Consider the following 22,914-nt stretch of genomic DNA (forward strand, 5'->3'; position numbering starts at 1 on the left):
AATAGGCCTACATTTCTACTTGTTCTCCAACTTCAGGCAGTAGGCACTGACAGTAACAAAGTTATGTCCGCTTTGTTAACTTGACAGCGAGCGAAGATATTCTATTCTGTCAAAAGTAGGGCCACTGCTGATGAGCTATTCAACATTCTCAACAATTACCCTAGTCTACCTGAAAGAACATGACATCAAATGGGAAAGCTGTGAGGGACTCGGATGGCGCACATACGATAGCAGGTAAAAGAAATGGCCTGCAGACCGTGATAGAGGGGGTAGCGCCCGATGCGCAACGGACGGACTGTTTCATTCAGGGAAGCGCTCGCGTCAGGGCCTGACCTGACCTGACTGAAATTTTGAACGAGGTTGTGCTTCATTTAGCCTATAACACAATGGTAGCCTATAGTTGGCCCTATTTCTGTAATTTTGGAAATCATCTTTTTTTGAAGCAAGGATTAACACCTTGTCAATGACAAAAACTGACGATATTGGTCATTGATTTAGATTTTTATTTTCTCTATTTCTGAACTGATATTTAGGCCTATCTGTAGCCTAACTGTTACTGAGGTATATTTAGCAAGTGACGTTATGTCAATAAATTTGACAATTTTGAGCTTGACCTAGGCTACTACTTTTTTAGAGTGATGATGATGGACAGGTGGGGGTCGAGAAAGCCCCCTTGATCAAAGTGGGGAAGGAAAGAAAAAGTTTGAGAACCACTGCAGGCTATGTAGCGCCCCAAAATAATTAACTAGGCTACTGCTCTTCCACTTGTTTAGTTTTATTTTATTTTTTTTACTAGAAAACAAGCATTAGCATCCCAAATCAAATCAAGAGATATTAAAATTATTGACCGATTGTCAATATCAAAATAATTGTGACACATTAAAATTCTTATAATGTTTTTCACTGGCTATGGCTCCTAACTGATGCATGAGATATATAGACCTAAATTTATGTATGGATAGATACTGTAGATAGATAGCCTAGCCTACAGTACAGCCTTCTGTAAATAGCTATATTGTATTGGATGTGAGTTGTATCGGTCTACAACACCACTAAATGACATTGAGAAACCCATGCTGATATATTATATTCACCTGTGTAACAACCATGTTAGTATATGTTGTGGTCTAGGCGGCCCGTGTGTCTGGCAAGGGGCCTGCACTTAAAGATTGTGCTGATACCTTTTGCAAACAACCAATGCTGGCTTTACCAATGATATTAGTATTTGAACAATCTGTTTTTAGAGTGTAGAGTAATATCAGGGACAGAATATCAAAATATTCACTGAACGATGCATACTGTATTTTGTTTTTGGTTTGCAATGCCTTTGTACATTGGTTGGTCAAAAAAAAAAAAAAAATCCTATGAGTGAGGGCTGCCCACAAAAAACCTGCATGGGCCCAATGGTACAAAAGTTCCTCTGGGCCAGAATGGGCTAGCCCACACTGGGCCAGCAGGGGCTTTCTGGGGGCAATCAGCTAATTGTGGGCTGCCCAAAGAGAGCCCACAGAGAGCCCAAAGGTTTAGTCCTGACCTGGGCAAGCCCACGCTGGCCCTGCATGGGTTTGTATGGGTTTGGCCCTAGCCCACACTACCCGAAGAAATACCGCATGGGCCCCATATGGGCCCCGCAAGGGCGTGTTTGCTGGGTTTAGTAGGGATGGTGCAACAGAAAAAGAATGCAGCGCTAGTTTGAAACTAGTTAGTTTCAACGTAAGGTTAAGACGCAACTTACACCTAAACGTACGATCGACCTTACGTTCGACTGGTGCAACCGGCTGCAAGTCCTTAATGGACAATAGCAATGGCTAACGATACAGAAGAGGCAGAGGGTTGATCTGTCAGCATTTATTATCTGTTATACAATGAATCTGCAGGGTTACACACAGGCAGGGGATAGAATTCTGGCATCTCCCGATCCAGACTACAAAATCTTGAGAGAATGAAATAGAATAAAATTTGCACACATTTGCTGTTGAGTTTAAGACATTACAGTGTATGTTGATATCAAAACAGCTCTGGTAACTTAATGCTGATTATCACAGCTACTGTTCCTCATGTTGGCAGGACCAGGAGGCATCTTATCTTCCACGTGGTCGTTGGCGAAATTCAGGATGTGTGTCAGTGCAGACAGTAGAAGCACGTTCACATTTGGGTCCAGATCAGTCTCCTCATGGTAGTTCTTTACTGGGAAGATGTAGCTCACAGTAACTCCCAGTTTGTAGCTGCAGTCCTGCATCTGAGGAGATGTTGACAAAGAGGAGAAATGGAAAGGAAAGAAAAAATATGTTGACAGTCAGGGTGGGAATTTCGTCATTTTAGGGGCAAGGCCATTTGGCCTTCACCTTCTTTTTTTTTAGGGGCACCAAGGCCACATGATAGGGCACAAAGGCCACTGAGTAAAATTCGATGGTTTTACATTTCAGGGTTATCTCGACACAAATACATACAACTTCTTTAAGAAACGAGGATAAATGGAAAGAAAAGAGACAATACGTTGACAGTATCCTACAACACGTGTACAGAGGCAGATTCTCTAATGGAAGTCTACCTTCTCCTTGATCTTCTTGCTCTTGTAGATCATTGTGATGTCCTTCCCGACATCTGGGCATGCCTGATCCACTTTCGTTAGCATTGTAACCTGAGGGATTCCTGCAAGAGAAACTCTGCATGACCATGACCTTTAATTTGACATCTGCCTTGTCATACAAAGCAAATTCAGCATACACTTCTAGTGCAACCAAGTGGCTACAAAGCTGTGCTTTAAATTTAACATGCTGGTTTTGGGCGTTTTTTTTAAACATGTTAAACATGCATAATGGTGTCTCGTAAGGATCCTGTCCATGCTTGACATCGTTGAATATTGAACAGGCAAAACCACACAAGCAAGACCAGACCAAATTGGCAAAAACAAGGCATAAAAATGGCGCTCAATTTTTGCAAGCAAACATTTTTGCAAGCACGATTACAGGCTTTAGAGCAGGGGTCTCAAACTCAAATGAGCTGGGGGCCACTGTAACCAACATCAACTGGTTGGGGGGCCGCATAGGTTGCCCCCCCCCCCCCCCCCCCCCCCCCGCCAAGTCTGTGGTTTACAAAGGTGTAAATACTGTATAGCCTACCTATCTAATCAGCATATGATGTCTGGATGACAACTACCTCGAATTATGCACCTCTCAGTAAATACTGAATGTTGAACATATTTGAGCAGTTTTACTTTACTTTTGTTGTCCTTTCCCCTACATAAGAAATTAACAGCAAAACAGTAAAATGTAAACCAACAACAGTAAACTATGGCTACGCCTATAGGCTACTAAAGCAAAGCTTTTGTATACAATGAAGTAGCCTGGTCAAATCAGTGTCTGTCACAAGTGACTTTGTAGTTTTTCAGCTGTCTGTACGGGGTCCAGGACACTATCATCTCTATTACCACTGGCACCTCCATTTATGTTGGGCAGAGGGTCGAAGCATGGTAGCCGCTTAGAAAACACTGTCGTTCACTCAAAAGACACACCTTCACAGACGCACCCAGATCACTGTCAATTACGATCGATCATAATCTCCAAAAGGCAGACATACTTCAGAATCAGATATGTGAATAACAGACCCAAGACCTCATCAAACGTGATTTTTTGTTTCAACATTTGATGTATTTCTGCTTCAGTTTGTGCAAAACTTTGGCCTGCATGCATCGCTTCCGCGTCATTACAAACCACACGTCTCCTGCGTGTAGTTTGTAATGAGGGGGCTAGTTCATGAAAACGTTGCTTGAATCGAAACACTTGATGTCTAGCAGGTGGAGTCTAGGCTACAAATGAGATTTGTCACCGTACCTCCAGTCTGTTTTAACCCGTGTCGTTTATCGCATAAAAAAATACCCTCAAGGGGCGACTTAGGCTACATTATTATTTTGACAGAAAGTTGCGGGCTGGAACATGTTGCAAGTAAACAATTGCTAATTCGTGTTGTTGTCACGAGCCTGAGCTACGGTAGCGCAGCCATAGAGCCCAGCCCACGATTGTTACAAAATATAAGATGCCTAGATGCATCTGCGTGGGCCGCACTAACATTAAGCTTCGACTTCAGGCCGGGGGGCGCAAAATATCGTCTCGCGGCCCGCGAGTTTGAGACCCCTGCTTTAGAGGGAGCTAGAGAATTCTGGATTTTTCCAAAACAGCCTATTTAATATTCTACCTCAAGTCCCATGACAGTTCAAGCTAATGTGACTTTAAAAAATGCTGCTGACGGTAGCTTTAAGTATATTTTGTGGAAAAATAATAGTGTTGACCTTTACTGACCCATTTCACTAGCCTGTTCTCTGATTTGCTTCATCTTCTTGAAGTCATCCTCTCCCATCAGAGTGACCCTGTCCGCTGGAACGACACTTACGAGGCAGTGAATCCTGTCACTCAGAGTGGGGCTGCTGATTAAATCTGTGTCTGAACAACGGCTTCTAGGGTTAAGCTGCAGTGAGAAGAGTTAAGTGAACAGACTCTAGAAGTGATGTGTTAAAATTTCAAATACCGCACTCTAAAAAGTGATGTGTTAATGGCTCATTGTGAGTAGGCTCAGGGACAAAAAAAAAAAAAAATGTGTCAATTTCACTACCCTATTGTGTGGCTGGGTGAAGGGTCAAAGTCAGATTTCAGCTATCTTACAACAACAACAACAGCAACAACAACAACAACAAGCAAACAAAGAAAAATCTACACACTTTGTCTGGCTTTTTGAGATAGCTGAACTGTTTTTTTCCCCAGTCAGCCACACAATTGCTCTGTTGAAACTGACACAAAATGTGTTGTCCCTGAGCACACACAGTAGAGACACAGTCATTTTAACACATCACTTTTTACAGTGTCAAGTCAAGTCAAGTTTATTTTTAAAGCGCATTTCATACACAGAGGTCATTCAATGTGCTTTACATAAACAGAAAGCAAATAGTAATGCATGAGTGCCTGCTTGCATGTAAGTGTGTGTGTGTGTGTGTGTGTGTGTGTGTGTGTGTGTGTGTGTGTGTGTGTGTGTGTGTGTGTGTGTGTGTGTGTGTGTGTGTGTGTGTGTGCTTGAGTGGCTGCATGCACGTGTGTGTCTGTGTGTTATTACCTTATGGCCGTCTTTCATTTGACCTTTTAAAACTTTGATGAGGTCATCAGGATGCGCCCCATCAGAATCCCCCACTTCTAGACCCATGATGTCACACATGACAAAGGGGAGGAATTCTCTAGTTTCTCCATCTCTGATCCTGTGGACTTTGAACTGAAATGACAACAAATGAGATCTGAATTCCAATGTCATGTCAATGTCAAAAGTTGTGCGCTTTTCAATAGACATTTTCACCATGTGAATTTGACTTTTTGGATTTCATCATTGTCAGTGGCTCAATTGGATTATGGGATTATGATTATTTGGAATCCATAGGGGGCACTGCGATACAGGAAGTGAGCTCGTATCTCAGCAACACTTTGATGTGCGAAGCCAAACTTGGCACAGGGACATGGTATCTGGTTGTGAGGCCGCAGCAGGAAATTGGTATCATTTGCCATCCGTATAGGGGGGCACTGCGATACAGGAAGTGAGCTCGTATTTTAGCATTTCTTTGATGTATGAAGGCCAAACTTGGCACGGGGACATGGTATCTGGTTGAGAGGACACACTAGAAAATTGGCTTCCGTAGGGGCGCTGTGATAAAGGAAGTGAGCTCATATCTCAGCAACGCTGTGATGTATGAAGGTCAAGCTTGAATGAAATGAACGTTTGGTTCCCAGACCACGTGGTGGCGCTAGCCAGGCTAACTACCAAACGACAACTGATGATTTTTTTGCTGTTCAGTAAAATAATGTGAGGAGTGAATTAAGCTGTTTGTCTGACTCCCTGCATTTACAATTTTACATTTACACAAAAATGATTTTTTTTTAAAAAAATATGTGTTAACATGGAATCTCTCTTACTATCTTTGTAAAACTGCGATCACTGAGTGTTTCAGGAATGGCTGCACTTGTCATGCGCTCCTGGAAGATGGAGTCTATGGAAGTGATGAAGCTGGACTTCCCTGCTCCCACTGGACCATGGACCAGGATACGCAGACTCGGGACCTCTGGGTTTCTCACTCTCATTCCTTTCAGTTTTGACTTCATTGTTTTTTCCTCACTGCCGCAAATCATATGAATGGTTCACTACAGCAGTTCAAGATGAATTCTAATCGTTGAAAAATATATATTATATTTAGAAAAAACACTCACCCCCACTTAATGGCTCGCCAGTCTGTTTCCATCACTGTGAGAAACACAAACAAAATTGTACCTTTCTTATAATTGTACCGGTCTTGCAACAGCATGTTTAGGGATGATCAGAAGATCTCATTAGACACTGTTTGTCTTTTTTTCCATCACATCTCATCATCCTCATTACTTACTGCACTTGTCATTGTGTGTGTGTGTGTGTGTGTGTGTGTGTGTGTGTTCTACTCACATGAACTTGGAGTGGGAGGCTTAGTGAGTTTCAATAACCAGTCCATTTTGTCCTGTGTCAGCTGAGGGAGCAGAGGAAATCATTTGAACATTTGAAAATGTTTATGTATTATTTTTTTTTCCGTTGCCGTTCCAGTGTTTCAAGGCCTTTCCTCTAAAGGGGTAACTGGTTAGAGTGTGTAAATGTTGCGTCAGTAATTTAGATTACATATTAGAGAAAGACCATTACACTGGGGACATGAAAATCCATCTTATCAAAACAGAGTAGGCCTAGCCTATGACACAGGGGAAACACTGATTAATTAAATCTAAGGGAGTCTGGGGACAGGAAAGTTAATTGGAACAATAAATACTGTGTGTGTGTGTGTGTGTGTGTGTGTGTGTGTGTGTGTCTGTGTGTGTGTGTGTGTGTGTGTGTGTGTCTGTGAGTGTGTGTGTGTACTTGTTTATTTATCAACTGCATCTTGATTTGGCGGTGCAAAAAACAAAACACACATGCTAATTCATTGTGATAACATATGTACTACTATTATATGTAGCATCAAACTTTCCATTTTTCAATTGCATACATACATACATAATGGCAAAACTACATTGAATTACACTGTGAGCTTATTGTTGTTGTTGTACAGTAAGTGTCCTACTTTGTGAGAAGAGGTTGTTTACATCACTGCCTGTTGTACTGGGCATATATGCTTGTCAGCTACTTGCTGACAAAACAGGAAGTGGTGGCTGGCATGAAGCACCTTGTGGTTAAGTGTGGGCGCAGGATTGGGTAAGCGCTCGTGGGAACAAATGGCATACAATTGGCCAGTGACTTTGTATATGACTGTACAATTTTAGCATTCATTCCAAATATTGCTTTGTATATTTTAAGAGGGAATACACATAGCTGTATGAGAACAGAAATTATTCTATCACCCAAGCAGATGTCCATTCTTGTGAAACACTAATATCCTAAAATCATGAGAGACAACTTAGCATTTCAGTGTTGAAAGTTAGCTTACACTGCAACTATTGGTTAACTCTGGGTTAGGGTTAGGGTTAGGGAGAGAGAAGAGTGTGGAGCTAGAATTTAGAATTTAGAATTTTACTTCCACTGTAGCATTTTCCCCGGTGTGTTCCAGAGTCCGGCTGACATGCTGACCAGAGGCCTGCCTCCCACTGCGGTGACATCAGAGGACTCAGTGTCCCCAGTATGTTTTTTTTTTATCACAGCAGGAGCTTCATCTACACTGAGAAGGATCTTCATCTTCCTCAATGCGTGTGACTCTAAAGCACAGCCTACTGTAACTATAAGGGCCCTGCTGGTCTGTGCTGAGTCCATCACGCCTCCTTATGTTGCTGGCACTTGCTCTGTGCTCCTGTGTGTCTTTCCCTCTGATGGCCAGTAGGTGGGGGTGTGGAGCTGTCAGAGGAGTGTCTATGTAGGCTGGGTGAACCCTGCCTGACCTGGCTGGCTCAGGATGGAAACCTGCATATCTGTCTACCCTGCTCTCTGTCCACAACCTTGGCTCCAATCACAAACTAGGTTATCCAAAAGATGCACCGGATTGTTGGTTTGGTTGGATGAAGCCATGAAGGACTATCCAAGCATAGAGTCATTTGAACGATGGAAATTAATCACACCTCTTGTGCAGTAGAAATAAAGTGCAGACTTCCCATACTAATATTCAATCTGAAAAGATTGATCTTAGCATGGTGATAGCCAGACTACAGTCTATGCACTACACAAGGCTGATGGCTCTCCCTTGAATATCTCTACCCTTTTGTATACTGACTTTTACAGTATGTGTCTCTCTCACTCTTTTTTCTCATCACTTTATCTACATTACAGTAGGTCTCCTTCATGTGTCACTCCACCCTTGAGCCAGATGGAGCCAGGCTCCCCCTAGTGGTGTTTGGAGGAATAGAGACATAACAGATGGCCGTTTGTGCCTTACACATACTGTATATTGATGCCTTTCTTCATAGACAATAAAGATCATACAGTCAAAACCAAACTGCCACATGTGGACAAACGAGTCTTTGACTCTTATAAATGAGTGCAAAATTGGCACATTAATCTCTGATTAATGCTATTGAATAAACAGATAAATGCAATACATTTGTTTCACAAGAGAATACAAGTGAGCCTCATCCTCTTTCACAGCTATGGTATCAATATGAAATAGTTAACCTGACACAGCTATGGTATCAATATGAAATAGTTAACCTGACACAGCCACATGCCGGCTAAATAGTGCTTCACATTTAAAAAACAGATTGCTCCAAAGCTATACATAACAGATTGCAGAAAAACACAAGCTACAAATGTGGACAAGATCACAAACTAAATTATTTTTGCATGCATGCTAGCAAAAATAAAAATAAAAATTGTATTAAAATGTATGAGCTATGTTTGTCCTACCTTTATGATAAGAGGAGACCTGTGTTTAAACACTGTGTAGGATGCTGCTGTAGAATCTGAATGTCAACAACTTGCAGAAACAGTTTCATTTTCATAGACAGGAAGAGGTGGCACGAATCAGCGTGTGGTTTAGTGTGCAGGACTAGGTGTGTTTGTGTGCAGAACTAGGTGTGTGTGTGTGTGTGTGTGTGTGTGTGTTAGCCAGTGCTTGATCAAGGGAAAAATACTGTCTCCACGGCTAAGTTGATGACAAAATCACCCTTTGGTCAATTTTTTTGCCAGAGGTGTGACAGTTGTGTGCCTGCCCGGTGTACAGTAGCAACCCTGTAAGAGCAGGCCTACTGTCCCATCTACCAGGCATCACTTCTCCCTCCCAGAGATCCTGGAGTGATACAGTATGTGTGTTATGTTGGTCTGACATAATGTTTTATACGTAGTTTTTTGGCGTTCAACCAAACTGTATAAAGCAGCAGTTCTCTCTGCTTCTATGGCAAAGACACAAACATGTGCCCACAGACACAAACATGCAAGTTCAAAAGGGCTCTAGTTTCTGTGTTTGCGTTCCCATAACTGATCTCCAAACCACAACCGTGACATGCTGACATTTGTTCAGTCACAGCATCCTGTCTCTGAGATGAAAACAAAAAGGTTTCATGAGAAGCGGGCACCAAAGACATTGGCAATGAAGTGTCTGTGCTGAACAACATACAGCACTCTCCACCTCCCAAAGGTAAGATACATATGACTGACATCATTAACATAAATCTTCAGCAAAAAAAAAATATATATATTATTTTTGTATTACTTATAAAATATGAAGTTACAGTATATAGCAGTTGCAGTGAAAGTTAAAATTCTCAATGTAAGTTAATATAGTAATTTGTGTTACAAAGACCATGTTTTAGTTTAGCAGGTTAATTATGAGAAACACACAGTAAATTATGACAACAGTTGGGATTCGTATTCAAACTAACTGGCAAATATTGTCAGCCTTCATCCAGACTTATTGTTCAGTGTTGACCTAGCTGTTACTTGTGGGCCACAACAAGTCATCTTACATGTTGCAATTTGTCACAAACTCTGGGTTGGAGTAGCAATGTTTCCATGGCTCATCCTAATCTAATGAGATGTATCTACTCTCCCAGGAGCTCGCCTGCTAAAGCACCTCATCATGTATCATGTATCATGTACTGTCTTGTTGACTCTAGCAGTGTCTGGTGTGGACTTTAGTGGCAGACAGGATGTGGGCGGGCCCAAACACAGAAAGCTTCTGCTGCATCTTACACCAGTGTTTTAATTGTCAGGGCACACAGGATCCTTACATACTGCATCCATCCACACTACAGTATGTGTACACATTCTCTCTCTCTCTCTCTCTCTCTCTCTCTCTTTCTCCCTCAGACACACACACACACACACACACACACACACACACACACACACACACACAAACAAACACTTAAAAGAGAACTCCAGCTGATGACAAAATAGAGCCCCGCTGTTCAAGGTGACAGTAGGGGAAGAACATTAATACCATTGGTGCCACCTAACTTGAGTTATCTACAGTAGCTGATGGCTGGTGCAGTCAGGTGGCTACAAAGCTATGCTATGGGGGCAGAATCTAGGCCGAATTTGCACCTTTCAAAGTGCTGTGCAACATGAACAGGATCTACCATGTGTTTCTAACTCAGTAATTGTGAAGAAAAGAAAGTTAGTACCATAAGTGTTGTGTATTTTGTAGGCTACAACATTTTACAAATAAAACTTTCTTTAACCAGATGATCTTATATTTCCCTTTCAGAAACAGGCAGACATGGGAGGATCCATATCGAAGCCATGCCCTCCTCCTCCCTCCTCTCCATGTAAGGGCATTCTTCCTGACCAGCACCCCCTAGTGGATACAGCGATTATAGCCACCCTCACATTTATACCTATTCTTCCAAGATTGTTGTACAGATTATGATTTCCTATTTGAAAGGCATGATAAAGTCTGTCTGACTATCAAAACTGATATATCTCTGACATTTTCTGAATGAAAACTATCATTTTGAATTGTGTTCTGGTGGGTTTTTGATGTTCTCCGATTCATTAGTTAATTCATTCATTAGTATGAATCATTGGTTTCACAGTGTTGCTAAAACCCTGGAGGGAACTGGACTGGAAGTGAGTTTATTTATTTATTTATTTTAAAATCTTCATTCACTGAAGAGTGAAAATCCTCCAGCAAGAACTGAACTTGCTCTGTCCTACTGAATGTGTTAATGTGTTAGGAGTGTGCTTGTTTGATTACTTTGTGTTCAATGAAAATGACCTAATTATTTGCAACGTGAACTATTTGTATTTTGTTTCTCTTGTCTTGAAATGGTATGTTCGATGAAAGACATGACAGATCTAAAATGCATATTTAGTTTATTGTTTATTAGTTTATTACAGACCTTATGTAGCCACTATGCATAGTTAATCAATTAAAATGTCTAAATGCACAGCAAAAGGGATGAGCTGATAGACCATTTAAGGAGATTTCAGATCCGCAACCCAGATGTCAAGCATCTCCGTATCCTGGTCCATGGTCCAGTGGGAGCAGGGAAGTCCAGCTTCATCAACTCCATCGACTCCATCTTCCAGGATCACATGACCAGTGGAGCCATAGCTGAAGCTTGTGCTGGACACAGCTTCACAAAGATTGTGAGTAACGTTCATGATAAGCAGTGTAGGAATGAATGCAAATCTATATTATAATTTCTACAGGTGGTGGATATGGGCACAAACGTAGTCAAAGGAAAAATATCCTTCCTTATATTTAAGGATTTATATTGTCTTACATACTCCTGGTTTAATGGCAAAGTACAACGTTTCGACCACTCAGACCACCATACCTGACGAAGACTTGAGTGGTCGAAACGTTTTACTTTGCCATTAAACCTGGAGCATGTAAGACAGTGTGCGAATATCTTTCCTTTGACTAATGTTCATGGTATCTCATTAAACCGGGAGCATGTAAGACAGTGTGCGAATATCTATCCTTTGACTAATGTTCATGGTATCTCATTAAACCGGGAGCATGTAAGACAGTGTGCGGATATCTCTCCTTTGACTAATGTTCATGGTATCTCATTAAACCTATTTCCCAGGTGTTCACCACCTCCCCCCAACATTCTAAGTCATGTTTATGAATCATATTGTGTATGTAGTCATATTATACACCATTATTGGAAGGCTTGGACTCTTAGGAATCAGTAAATGACAACAAATGTCATGTAAGATATCATATGCGTATATATACACACACACAGTGGGGAGCACATGTATTTGATACCATGCTAAAACAGGAATATAAAATCATTTGACAATTGATCTTAATGCCTTAATTCAAAAAAATAGTAAAAATCAAACCGCCAAGGACACCAATTTTCTTTAAGGATAAGGATAAGGATAAGGATAACTTTAATAATCCCCTAAAGGGGAAACTCAGTGCCACCATACAGACAACAACATAAGCAAAGCACAACATGACACACAATAACATAAAGCAAGACACAGCAACAGGAAAAGCAACATACAGTTAGACAGAACACAAGCAGACAGCAAAGCAGACCATGGCAGTGGACTACCAACATGTGCAACATACAGCAGTATAGGAGGAGGAGGTAAAAAAAATAATAATAATAATTATAAATAAAATTATAAATAATTAAGAAAATCAACCCTGATGTCAGAGGTGCTTATTAAAAAGCCTGACTGCAGAAGGCACAAAAGATCTCCTGAATCTCTCAGTTGAGCAGCTGGGAAACAGGAGTCGCTGACTCCTACCACTTTTTATAAAAAAGCTATGAAGAGGGTGGTCATCTTGTGACACAATCCTTTTTATTTTCCTCATGGTTCTCTGTTCTATCACATCTTCCAGGGCACTTTGGCTGAGACCAATGACTGAACCCGCTTTCCTAATGAGTTTATTTAGCCTGTTCCTATCCTCCACTGCCAAACAGCTACCCCAGCATACCACCGCATAAAAGAGGACACTGGCCAGAATCCCATTGTAAAAAGTGTTTAAAATGGGCCTGCTAACATTAAAAGACCTGAGTTTCCTGAGGAAGAACATCCTGGACTGAGATTTTTTGAGTGTAGCACTGCTGTGCATCTTCCAATCCAGTTTATTATCCACATGTACACCCAAGTACTTATAGCAAGAAACTATCTCAACAGGCTGGTCTCTGATTAAAATTGGGCTAACCTCAGTTTTTTTACGTCTAAAATCAATGGTAAGCTCTTTTGTTTTCTCAACATTTAAGATGAGCTGTGCTTCATCACACCATTCAACAAACCTACTAACCTCTTCTTCATATGCTCTAAAGTCATTATTAATGATGTAGCCTACCAGGGCAGAATCATCTGAAAACTTTTGCAAATGACAGGTTGCACTACTGTGTCTGTAGTCAGAGGTGTACAGTGTGAATAAAAAAGGAGAGAGAACTGTCCCCTGTGGTGCCCCTATGTTGGTGTTAATGACCGTGGACATGCTGCCATGGATCCTGACAAACTGAGGTCTAGATGTGAGATAGTCATATATCCATGCTATGGTGGCTGGGTTTAGGCTCATATTTGTAAGCTTTTTTGCTAGGAGACGTGGCTGTAGTGTGTTGAAAGCACTAGAGAAGTCAAAGAACATAACCCTGAGAGATGCACCAGTGTTCTCCAAGTGGTTATATGCGCGATGAAGCAAGTATAAAAGGGCATCGTCCGTACCCACCCCCTCCCTGTAAGCAAACTGGAGTGGGTCCTGATACAGCTGCACCTGTTTCCTCAAATGTACAAGGAGGGTTCTCTCAAAACATTTCATAACATGAGAGGTAAGAGCAATGGGTCTAAAATCTTTAACTGCTTTGACATTTGGCTTTTTGGGCACTGGGATGATACAGGATGTTTTCCATATGGATGGAATTCTACAACAAGACAAAGATAAGTTAAACAGATAGTGAAACACTGTACATAGCTGATCGGCACATGTCTTAAGGACACGCGGCATAACTCCATCTGGGCCAGGAGCCTTGTTAACTTTAAGCCTCCTCAGCTGGGAGTGGACCTCATCCATGTCAATATTTATGGGAGAACAAGGAGAAAGACTGCCCCCCTGCTCCTCAGGTGAGAGACTAGATCCCCCTGGCACATCATTTACCAAGTTCCCCATTGACTCAAACCTGGCATAGAATAGGTTCGCCTCCTCAGGAGAAAATGAGTTCCCACCTATGTTATTACATGCAGGGCCGTAGCCTGTCATTGATTTTAAGCCATTCCAGAGACCCCTTGAATCACAGTCCTGCAGTTTATTTTCAACCTTGTCCTTATAGTTCTTTTTCCCCAACCTGATGGCTTGCTTAAGGTCTTTCTGTGCTACCTTAATTCTCTCTCTATCCCTGCTTTTAAAAGCAGCCTTTTTCTCATTGATAGCACCCTTAATTTCTTTTGTGACCCATGGTTTATTGTTAGGGAACACTTTAATTGTTTTACATGGGATGATCATATCCACACAGAAATTAATATATCCAGTCACAGATTCAACAGTGCCATCTAGTCCATCTGGCTCGCCATCATAAAAAACAGTCCAGTCTGTGCACTCAAGACACGCCTGTAGTTCCTCACAGGCCTCCTGTGACCACACGCGCACAGTTCTTGTCACTCGGGGTAGTTTGCGGGCTACCGTTGTGTAGTTGTTTGAAAGTAGGACCAGGTCGTGGTCGGAGCGACCCAGGGGTGGGAGAGCAGTAGAATAGTAGCTGTTTCTGACATTGGCATAGAATAAGTCAATAGTTCTATCAGATCTTGTAGGGCAAGTGACAAACTGCTTGAATGACGGCAGGGAGGAGGAGAGGGAACAGTGGTTGAAGTCACCATTGATTATCACCAGGGCATCGGGCGTGTGACTCAGAAGGTCGTGAGTTGCTCTAGCTATCGTGTCCGTCGCCAGTTTGGCATTGGCGGATGGTGCTATATAAGCCACCATGACAATAACATTTGAGAATTCACGAGGGATGTAATAAGGTCTGCAACTCACCACAAGCAGCTCAATGTTCTGATCGCACACTCTCGACTTCACTGTTACATGCCCGGGGTGACACCACTGTTTGTTGATGTACATGCATACACCTCCACCTCCGCTCTTGCCCGTCTTCCCCAGATCTCGGTCATGTCTTATCATTGTAAATCCATCCATTTCCGTGTAGGCAGCAGGAACGTTGTCATTAAGCCATGATTCCGTAAAACACAGCAGACTACATTGTCGAAACATGCGATCATATTTCACGAGTGCTGCAAGTTCGTCAACTTTGTTAGCTAGGGAGCGCACATTCCCCATGATCACCGATGGCAATACCGGCTTAAACTTCCTTTGGCTGTTCCTGACCCTACAGCCACTCCGCCGGCCTCTTTTCCTTCGCTTAAGCTCAGGAGGCAGATTCATGGTACGAGGAGTTGGATAGTTCACCATAGTATCCCGGATGCTGTAAAGTTCCCCAAGACTGTAACGCGTAACAGCCACCGGGCCATTCACCCGCAGGGCTTGACAGTGCGAGCGCGCTAGTCCACTCCATATGAAAAGCCACAACAGTCCAACTGCACGCAATTTGAATTCGGGCTTTTTACATGCTATAATCGCACACGAAAGACTCATGCCACGGAGACAAGACACGAAGGAAAGGACGATAAACAAACATGCAAACGCCAGGTAGCGAGTCGCCGACAGGGCAGGCGCCATTACCGGAAACCGGTAGTTCATTCTTGCCAAGTGATTTCTTTGTGATTGTATCGTAAAAAAATAAATGTTTTCCCTGAATGCTAGGGGAAGGAAGTATTTGACCCCTTTATGTAACCCTAAGCGAATTTAACACATACAGTAGGGTTAACATATTGATTTGCATTGAGCTCAATGAGTATCAAACAGGCTAATAGGCCTACTGGAAAAAGCAACATGCCAATCTATGATGAAGGGTATGTGATGATGTGGGGCTATTTTAATTCCAACGGCCAAGGGAACTTTATCAGGATGCATAATATCCTGGTAAACTATGCAGGATTGGCGACTGCAACGCTGGTTTCGCTTTCTCTCGTTTTATGCTTGCAGATTTCTCTGCAGAGCTTCCCCAGAGCTTCCCCCGAGCTTTAGGAAGGAAGGCTTGGACTCTTAGGAATCAGTAAATGACAACAAATGTCATGTAAGATATCATATGCGTATACATATATACTGTATATACACACACACACAGTGGGGAGCACATGTATTTGATACCATGCTAAAACAGGAATATAAAATCATTTGACAATTGATCTTAATGCCTTAATTCAAAAAATGAGTAAAAATCAAACCGCCAAGGACACCAATTTTCTTTGTGATTGAAGAATGTATCGTACATAAATAAATGTTTTCCTTGAATGCTAGGGGAAGGAAGTTTTTGACCACCTATGTAACCCTATGCGAATTTAACACATACAGTAGGGTTAACATATTTATATATGTATATAACAGATTTGCATTGAGCTCAATGAGCATCAAACAGGCTAATAGGCCTACTGGAAAAAGCAACATGCCAATCTATGGTGAAGGGTATTTGATGATGTGGGGCTATTTTAATTCCAACGGCCAAGACAACTTTATCAGGATACATAATATCTTCGATCCATGAAATAGCTGGCCTTAAAAAATAAAAATCTGCCTGCCCCTATGTTAACCCTATGTGTTAAGGGTAAACTATGCAGGATTGACGATTGCAACGCCGGTTTCGCTTTCGCTTTTTGCTTTCTCTCGTTTTATGCTTGCATATTTCTCTGCAGAGCTTCCCAAGAGCTTCCCCCGAGCTTTAGCGTGTATATTTTACAAAAGTCCTCAATCGGTCAGTCTGCCTTTTCATGAGCATGATCGAGACTTCACATGAGACTTCCTGGTCCATGGGTGCGTGCCCGAGGATTCCTGAAGTTGCAAGCGTGGTTCTACAGCTATAGACCACTAGGGCGGCGGAAAAAAACATTGTTTGACCGGTATTGACTCATTTAATCATATATAACAGTATGAAACGAATTGATTAACTGAAAAACGTTGCATAGTATACCTTTAAATTCCCAGAGAATTCGTGTACTTAGTGGTTTTATTTTTACTCATATTTTGAATTAAGACATTAAGATCAATTGTCAAATGATGATTTTATATTCCTGTTTTAGCATGGTATCAAATAAATGTGCTCCCCATACTGTATATTTTGTGTGTATATATAATATTGTCAAATGTATAGTACCACAGTATGTCTCAACTCATTCTTTACTGAGAATTAGTATAAATTAATGGGAATGTTTATCATCCTTTTCAGTATAAGACCCACAAAATTAAAGATGGAGAATATGGATCCCATTTACCATTCGTCTTCAATGATGTCATGGGTCTGGAAAGAGGAGATTCCGAAGGGGTGCAAACAGAAGACCTCAAACAAATCTTGGGGGGTCACATCAAAGAAGGTTATGTGGTAATACACACACACACACACACACACACACACACACACACACACACACATTTTTCTTTTTTATGTGTCCACAATAAATCTTTGTCCACTACAAATCCTCACAAGGACACAAAATTGGCAGGTCCAATAACTGCTCAGATAAGATTCAGTCATATTCTCCAAATATGGTGACTTCCAACAATGGATGATATTGAACAGTTTTGATTATTAGCCCTTAGAGACCTCGTGTGACTAGTCTATGCACGTGCCCCATCACCAACCCACTACCAAAACATCCTAATGTGTGATGAATTAATAATACCATATACCGCTCTCTGTCTCTCTTTTTCACCCCTTGACAGTTCAATCCAGTAATCTCATGTTCAAGGGAGAAGCACAGAGACAGCAAAGCTCCAGGTCTGAGTGACAGGATTCACTGTGTGGTCTGCGTCCTTCCAGCAGACACCCTCCTCTGGTGTGCTGACGGCAGTAAAATTTCACAACATTCCATGCAGAGAAAGGATGAGGACTTCATCAAAAAGATTAAAGATGTCCGAGCACACGCCAGCACAATGGGCACGTGTTACACAACAAACAATCTTTTTTTATTTATCAAAGCTAAATATCAATTTAATTTCTTATAAAAAAGGAAGGAATGTAATGTCGACAACACTGATTAATTGCTCCCGTTTAATATAATTTTAAAATATATTATTAAAAATAATGTTTCATTAAAAGGGAGCAATTTATCAGTGTTGCGGACATTACAGTACATTCCTTCCTAAGTTACTCTCCATTTGTCCTGCACCTGCAAGGTAGGATGTGCACACAGCTACTTTTCTTAATTTCTTATAAAAACCCTTTTTTTTTGTTTCAGGCATCCCTCAAATTGTCATCCTGACGAAAGTGGACGAGGCATGCCCTGAGGTCAATAAGGACATTAAAATGATCTACAGAAGCAAAACCATCCGGGAGAAGGTTTGTATATCTCTCACATTCAAGTCAAAACAACTAGTGTTGGACTTACATCATGCAATTTTCAAAAGGTGATTTCAAATGATTTCACAGCTTGAAGGAGACTGAATTTCAAAAGTCAGTATGAAATCATGGGAAATTCATTCTGACGCTGCATACTCCTTTCATCTAGATCGATTAATGTAAGGTGGCAATCCTATGTATGTCTTAAATCAGTTTGAGTCAGTCTTTAGTCTTGGCGTTACAGCAATATTAAACATACTCAATATTATCGCAGTGGCACAACTGGCTACAGGTGCCCAAACCACATGCGAGGAAAAGCCATCCTCGAGGGGAAGCAGCCTATTCTGAAGAAAATAATACCTCAACCAGAAAAGCACTCAGAGAGCGCAGACCTCTGCCTTCTATCAAACCTGAAGCCATTCTATAGCGTTGGAATGTTATTAACCATGTGGGCCACAAGCTTGGTTGGAAGTCGAGCGGTCCCGGTCGTGTGATGGTGAATATGTTGTCCATACTGCGTGCTTTTTGCTAGTCGCTGGCTTGTTGTTAGCGGTCACCCGTTTTCACACTCCACACCAAAACACTTCTCCAACACATTATCTGTGCCTCTAGACCATCGTTTTCTCAACCTTTGGGTCGCGGGATGTTCTGAAAGGGTCACGGACTGACCCTTAAATAATAGATAAATAAATAATAAATAAACAAATCCTCAGTCCACAAACTTTGAAGCCCCCATTCTTACATTATGCTGAACCTGGTTCTGCACGATTAGACCTACAGTTTTGAACATTCAGCTAATCTTATGCTAAGCTTTGGCTATCATATAGTTAATTTAAAATGTATCAACTTTGATGTTTGATGTGATGATTTGATGTTCCGATAATGTTTTTGTAGATGGATTGATGCAGAGATAACAGGGATAAGGTGGCTGGTGTCCTTAAGGGGCAAAGGTCAGGTTAAAGAAACAAAAATAATTAGTGGGATAAATTGATGAAGACAAACATATTTTTAAAATGATTACTCTAGATACGGCATGTGCTTTCTATGGGGCATTGTTACAAGTTCACAAGATCTTAGATGTCATCAATCTTTGGCAAACAAGATAATTGATACCATTTTTATTTTCATAATTGATCCTATTTTTCTCATTTTTTTTGTACTTATCAATGCTGTGTGTGTGTGTGTGTGTGTGTGTGTGTGTGTGTGCTTCAGGTTAAACATTGTAGTAATAACGTGGGGGTTACCCAAAGCTGCATCTTCCCAGTGAAGTGCTACCATGAGGAGATTGATCTGAACAACGACATGGACGTGGTGCTTCTGTCTGCACTGAAACACATCCTGAACTACGCCGACGACCACTTGGCAGATCAGAAAAAAGAAGAGGACTGAAAACACCATTGAAAGAGTGACTACCATACTGTACTTCATAATGTCTTTCTCCGTTATGCTTAAAGACTTTACATTCCAATCGCCTAGACTAGCTTTATTATTGGTTATCTTTTCTATATTGATTTAACCTATAAATCTAGACGCCTCTATCAGCAGCAAATCTAATTGGCCAAACTAATTAGCAACTCTCTGTTGATTTTGGAGCTGGCCAGTTTGAACATTGGCCGGGCCAATCACATTGTGTAAAGAGTCGGTCTTACTGATGACTGTCCAGCAACCAGAAGTTGCGACAGCTAAGCATCCTGCTACTTGAAAACAAGAAGATGTTTCGTTTAGCATTATCCTATTGCATGGAGAGGGAATTTGAAAGACATCCATTTATCCCACCCCTCCGATTGAGCCCTGCTATGGTGAGTCCCTAGACCCTACATCTTGGTGTGGGTCTGGCTGGCTAGTCAGGCAAGATTTAAACAGGACAAATCATCTAATAGGAGCGGTATTTAAGATTGACTACTAGCATTTAAAACATGTATTGTAGTCCAAAATCAAAACACTGGAGAGCAACTGCCTCCCTCTCCCTCCAGGCTCAAGGCTGTCCTAGGTTGCCATGGAGAGCCTAGATTGAGGATTCAACTAGCATGAACTGAGCGCAAAGAGTATAAAAGTATGTTGTCATGTTTTATCAATACAATATCAGAATAGTCTGTATATTTATTAACCCTTATGTTGGCAGTGTTTAACATCATAAAATATATGGTTCACTTTTTTTGTTTTGCTTCAAGTTTCATGACTTTTCCTCATTTGAAGGGTACAGTACAACAGAGTAAACATGAAATTTGCACAAAAATATGTTTCCAATGTCCTGTAAAAAAAATAGTTACGTTGGTGGTATTGGGGTCAATTTGACCCCATTTTTATGAAACATGATGAAAATGAATATTTGACAAATTATGGATATTATTATTGTTATAGTATGAGAACATGTAGTTATTATCATTATTGCATATACAAGTACATATTACATATAAGTTATTTTGGCAGGTCTGAAAAAGTCCAAAAAGTCAGCCTTTGGGCTGTTGACACTGGATTGGCCATATTGCCAGTAAGGGTTCCAGGGTTCATAAAGGGGTGTGGGGGGGTGGGATTGTTTTGTAGGGCTTTTGATGGTGGCTATTACACTCTTGTTAAGTACCTACCACAAAAAAAAATGGGTAAAAAAAATAATTTTAATCATTTTTTGAGAGTTTTTTTAGCTGGGGTCAAATTGACCCCAAGGACAACGAACGTCGGTAAGATTTGAGGACAACATGAGGGTTAATACTAGTGCAGTGCCCGTGCAAACGTGTTGCCCAATGACGTTGATGCAGGTAGATCATGTTAGATTGGTGATGAGAATCAGGCCCGTGCTGTTAGAGCTTTTTACTCTTTGCAAGGTAATAAAAAAAGTGAAGGGGAAAGGCGTTTGAGTTGCAGCTAATGGCTATTAGACACATTACATACCCGTGCGTTTTTGCTGTTGTTGGGAAATGATAGCCTAAAGCTAACCGCATGCATGGCCCGTCTATGCTATGGCCATGCCAGTGCTATGAAGCGCAAGGCAACCGCGGTTGTTGATGAGTAGCCTATGCAACGTTACGTGACTTTAACAGCCTGCTTACCAACATGGGTGCATGTGTGTCGGACTCAGCATGTTTATCCAACACGAACAATCTTGAAACGGTCCGTTGTTTACGTGAGACATCGTAATTTCCATGAACACAGAGTTTGTCAGCGAAATGGGCTTTTTTGTTTCTATGCTGGAGTCAGTGAGAGTGAGGGGGAGTGGCTAGTGCAGAGAGCGGTAGAATTGTGGGATTGCGGCAGAGTTGTATTTTGTTTAATTTAACGATATCTTTGTCATTTTTTGTCCGAACATGACCAAACTTTGCACTGCACTCACGCATGTCATTAGCAATGCACGTGTCAAATTTTATATCAGTTGGATGAGTGGTTTGAGAGTTATGCGTGGAACACACAGACAGACAGAGTGACACACAGACAGACATTCCTTGCATTAATAGATAGATGTGTTCACTTCTGGCAATTTGGCTAACTAATGGTAACTATTTCTAAATAGAGCAATGTTGACAAGGCTGTGTCTGCAAAACTAGTCGACTAGTCTACTATAACTACCCTGTTGCTGGTAATGGAATCATGAACAATATACATATAAGTACAAGTTGAATACCCAAGCACATCCTATGTTAATTTTGCCCGGGTGCAGGATCTTCAAGAGCCGTAATAAAAAAAAGATATAAAGCTGCACACCAGTTTATAGCTCCCAGTGAAATTTAATGAAGCAACGTTTTGAGCCAAAAGCTCTTCCTCAGGCTACCAGACCCAGGACATCCTCAGATGTCAGAGTAAGGAGTCAGAAATCATACAAAAAAGGCCTCAGGCATCAGGTCTCAGGAAAACCTCTTGTCAAGTCTACGGATTTACACCATCAGACATTAGATTATGCCTGATGCTTTTCTTCTGAAGTGCACATGCGTCTTGGTAGCTACCTACCAATCAGAGTGGAATCTGGCAATAATTTAATTCATAAACTAAATTATGACTTGAATACATCAATTCCACAAAGATAAGGAAAGGCCAACGGAGCTAGACAACATAGAATGCATGTCAAAATCCCTACAGTATGTTATTTTCCCATAAGATGGATCTCATTAAATGGGAAAAATCGCAGCGTTTTTGTAGGTGACCTTTGGTGGCTTATAACTTCATTCAGTCTAGAAATGTTTAAATATTGCCAGTGTATGAAAATGTATGGTGAAATGTGATCATGTAATCGAAAATAAAAGTCGCTTGTTCCCATTCATTACATTAGCAGTCTATGTTGACAGCACATCCTCACACTTCATCCTAATGAAAAATATACCAAAAGTCTAGATAGCCAAAGCTATTTATCACACTCAGGCCTGATAGAGTTCAGGCATCGTGCCTAAATTCAGGCTTGAGCTCGCCAGGGAAGGATGTCAACAAAGGCTATTCTCTAGATTGACTTTGAATGTATTTGATAATTTCCTGTCTATCAGCCCTGCACACTGGCTAATCTGGCAACCTGAATGTCTAAGTACCACTAGCTGTATGATAGATGTGAAACATCAACAGTATGTGCAAGCCACTACAGCTTGCATGACACGTC

The 22,914-nt window shown here is 41.2% G+C and overlaps 2 protein-coding genes across 2 annotated transcripts; one reads left to right on the forward strand and one right to left on the reverse strand.

Annotated features, from left to right (window-relative positions):
- Nucleotides 1–1,833: 1,833 nt before the first annotated feature.
- On the reverse strand, nt 1,834–8,922 carry LOC134081344 (interferon-induced protein 44-like). The gene is made up of 8 exons (XM_062537553.1): nt 8,878–8,922; nt 6,469–6,529; nt 6,240–6,273; nt 5,949–6,147; nt 5,104–5,256; nt 4,299–4,464; nt 2,552–2,652; nt 1,834–2,239 (listed from the first exon to the last, which is right to left on the reverse strand). The coding sequence occupies exons 2-8, from the start codon at nt 6,512–6,514 to the stop codon at nt 2,027–2,029; spliced, it is 912 nt and encodes a 303-aa protein (XP_062393537.1). The 5' UTR covers nt 6,515–6,529; nt 8,878–8,922; the 3' UTR covers nt 1,834–2,026.
- Nucleotides 8,923–9,546: 624 nt separating this feature from the next.
- Nucleotides 9,547–20,838, forward strand: LOC134081360 (interferon-induced protein 44-like). The gene is made up of 8 exons (XM_062537554.1): nt 9,547–9,607; nt 10,679–10,739; nt 11,007–11,040; nt 11,364–11,562; nt 17,229–17,381; nt 17,723–17,936; nt 18,238–18,338; nt 19,551–20,838. Exons 2-8 carry the CDS (start codon nt 10,691–10,693, stop codon nt 19,725–19,727), a joined length of 927 nt encoding a protein of 308 aa, XP_062393538.1. The 5' UTR covers nt 9,547–9,607; nt 10,679–10,690; the 3' UTR covers nt 19,728–20,838.
- The last annotated feature ends 2,076 nt before the right edge of the window (nt 20,839–22,914 follow it).

Source organism: Sardina pilchardus, chromosome 1 (assembly GCF_963854185.1).
Source record: "Sardina pilchardus chromosome 1, fSarPil1.1, whole genome shotgun sequence".
NCBI classification, from domain to species: domain Eukaryota; kingdom Metazoa; phylum Chordata; class Actinopteri; order Clupeiformes; family Clupeidae; genus Sardina; species Sardina pilchardus.

Excerpts from the sequence above, each read along its gene's own strand:
- LOC134081344 (XM_062537553.1), bottom strand. The coding sequence starts at position 6,514 with ATGGACTGGTTATTGAAACTCACTAAGCCTCCCACTCCAAGTTCAT. Across the intron at positions 5,257-5,948 it reads ATCGCAGTTTTACAAAGATA|TTCAAAGTCCACAGGATCAG; the intron begins GTAAGAGAGATT and ends TTGTCATTTCAG. Across the intron at positions 2,653-4,298 it reads AGAACAGGCTAGTGAAATGG|GAATCCCTCAGGTTACAATG; the intron begins GTCAGTAAAGGT and ends TTTCTCTTGCAG.
- LOC134081360 (XM_062537554.1), top strand. The coding sequence starts at position 10,691 with ATGGGAGGATCCATATCGAAGCCATGCCCTCCTCCTCCCTCCTCTCCA. Across the intron at positions 11,563-17,228 it reads GACACAGCTTCACAAAGATT|TATAAGACCCACAAAATTAA; the intron begins GTGAGTAACGTT and ends CATCCTTTTCAG. Across the intron at positions 17,382-17,722 it reads ACATCAAAGAAGGTTATGTG|TTCAATCCAGTAATCTCATG; the intron begins GTAATACACACA and ends ACCCCTTGACAG.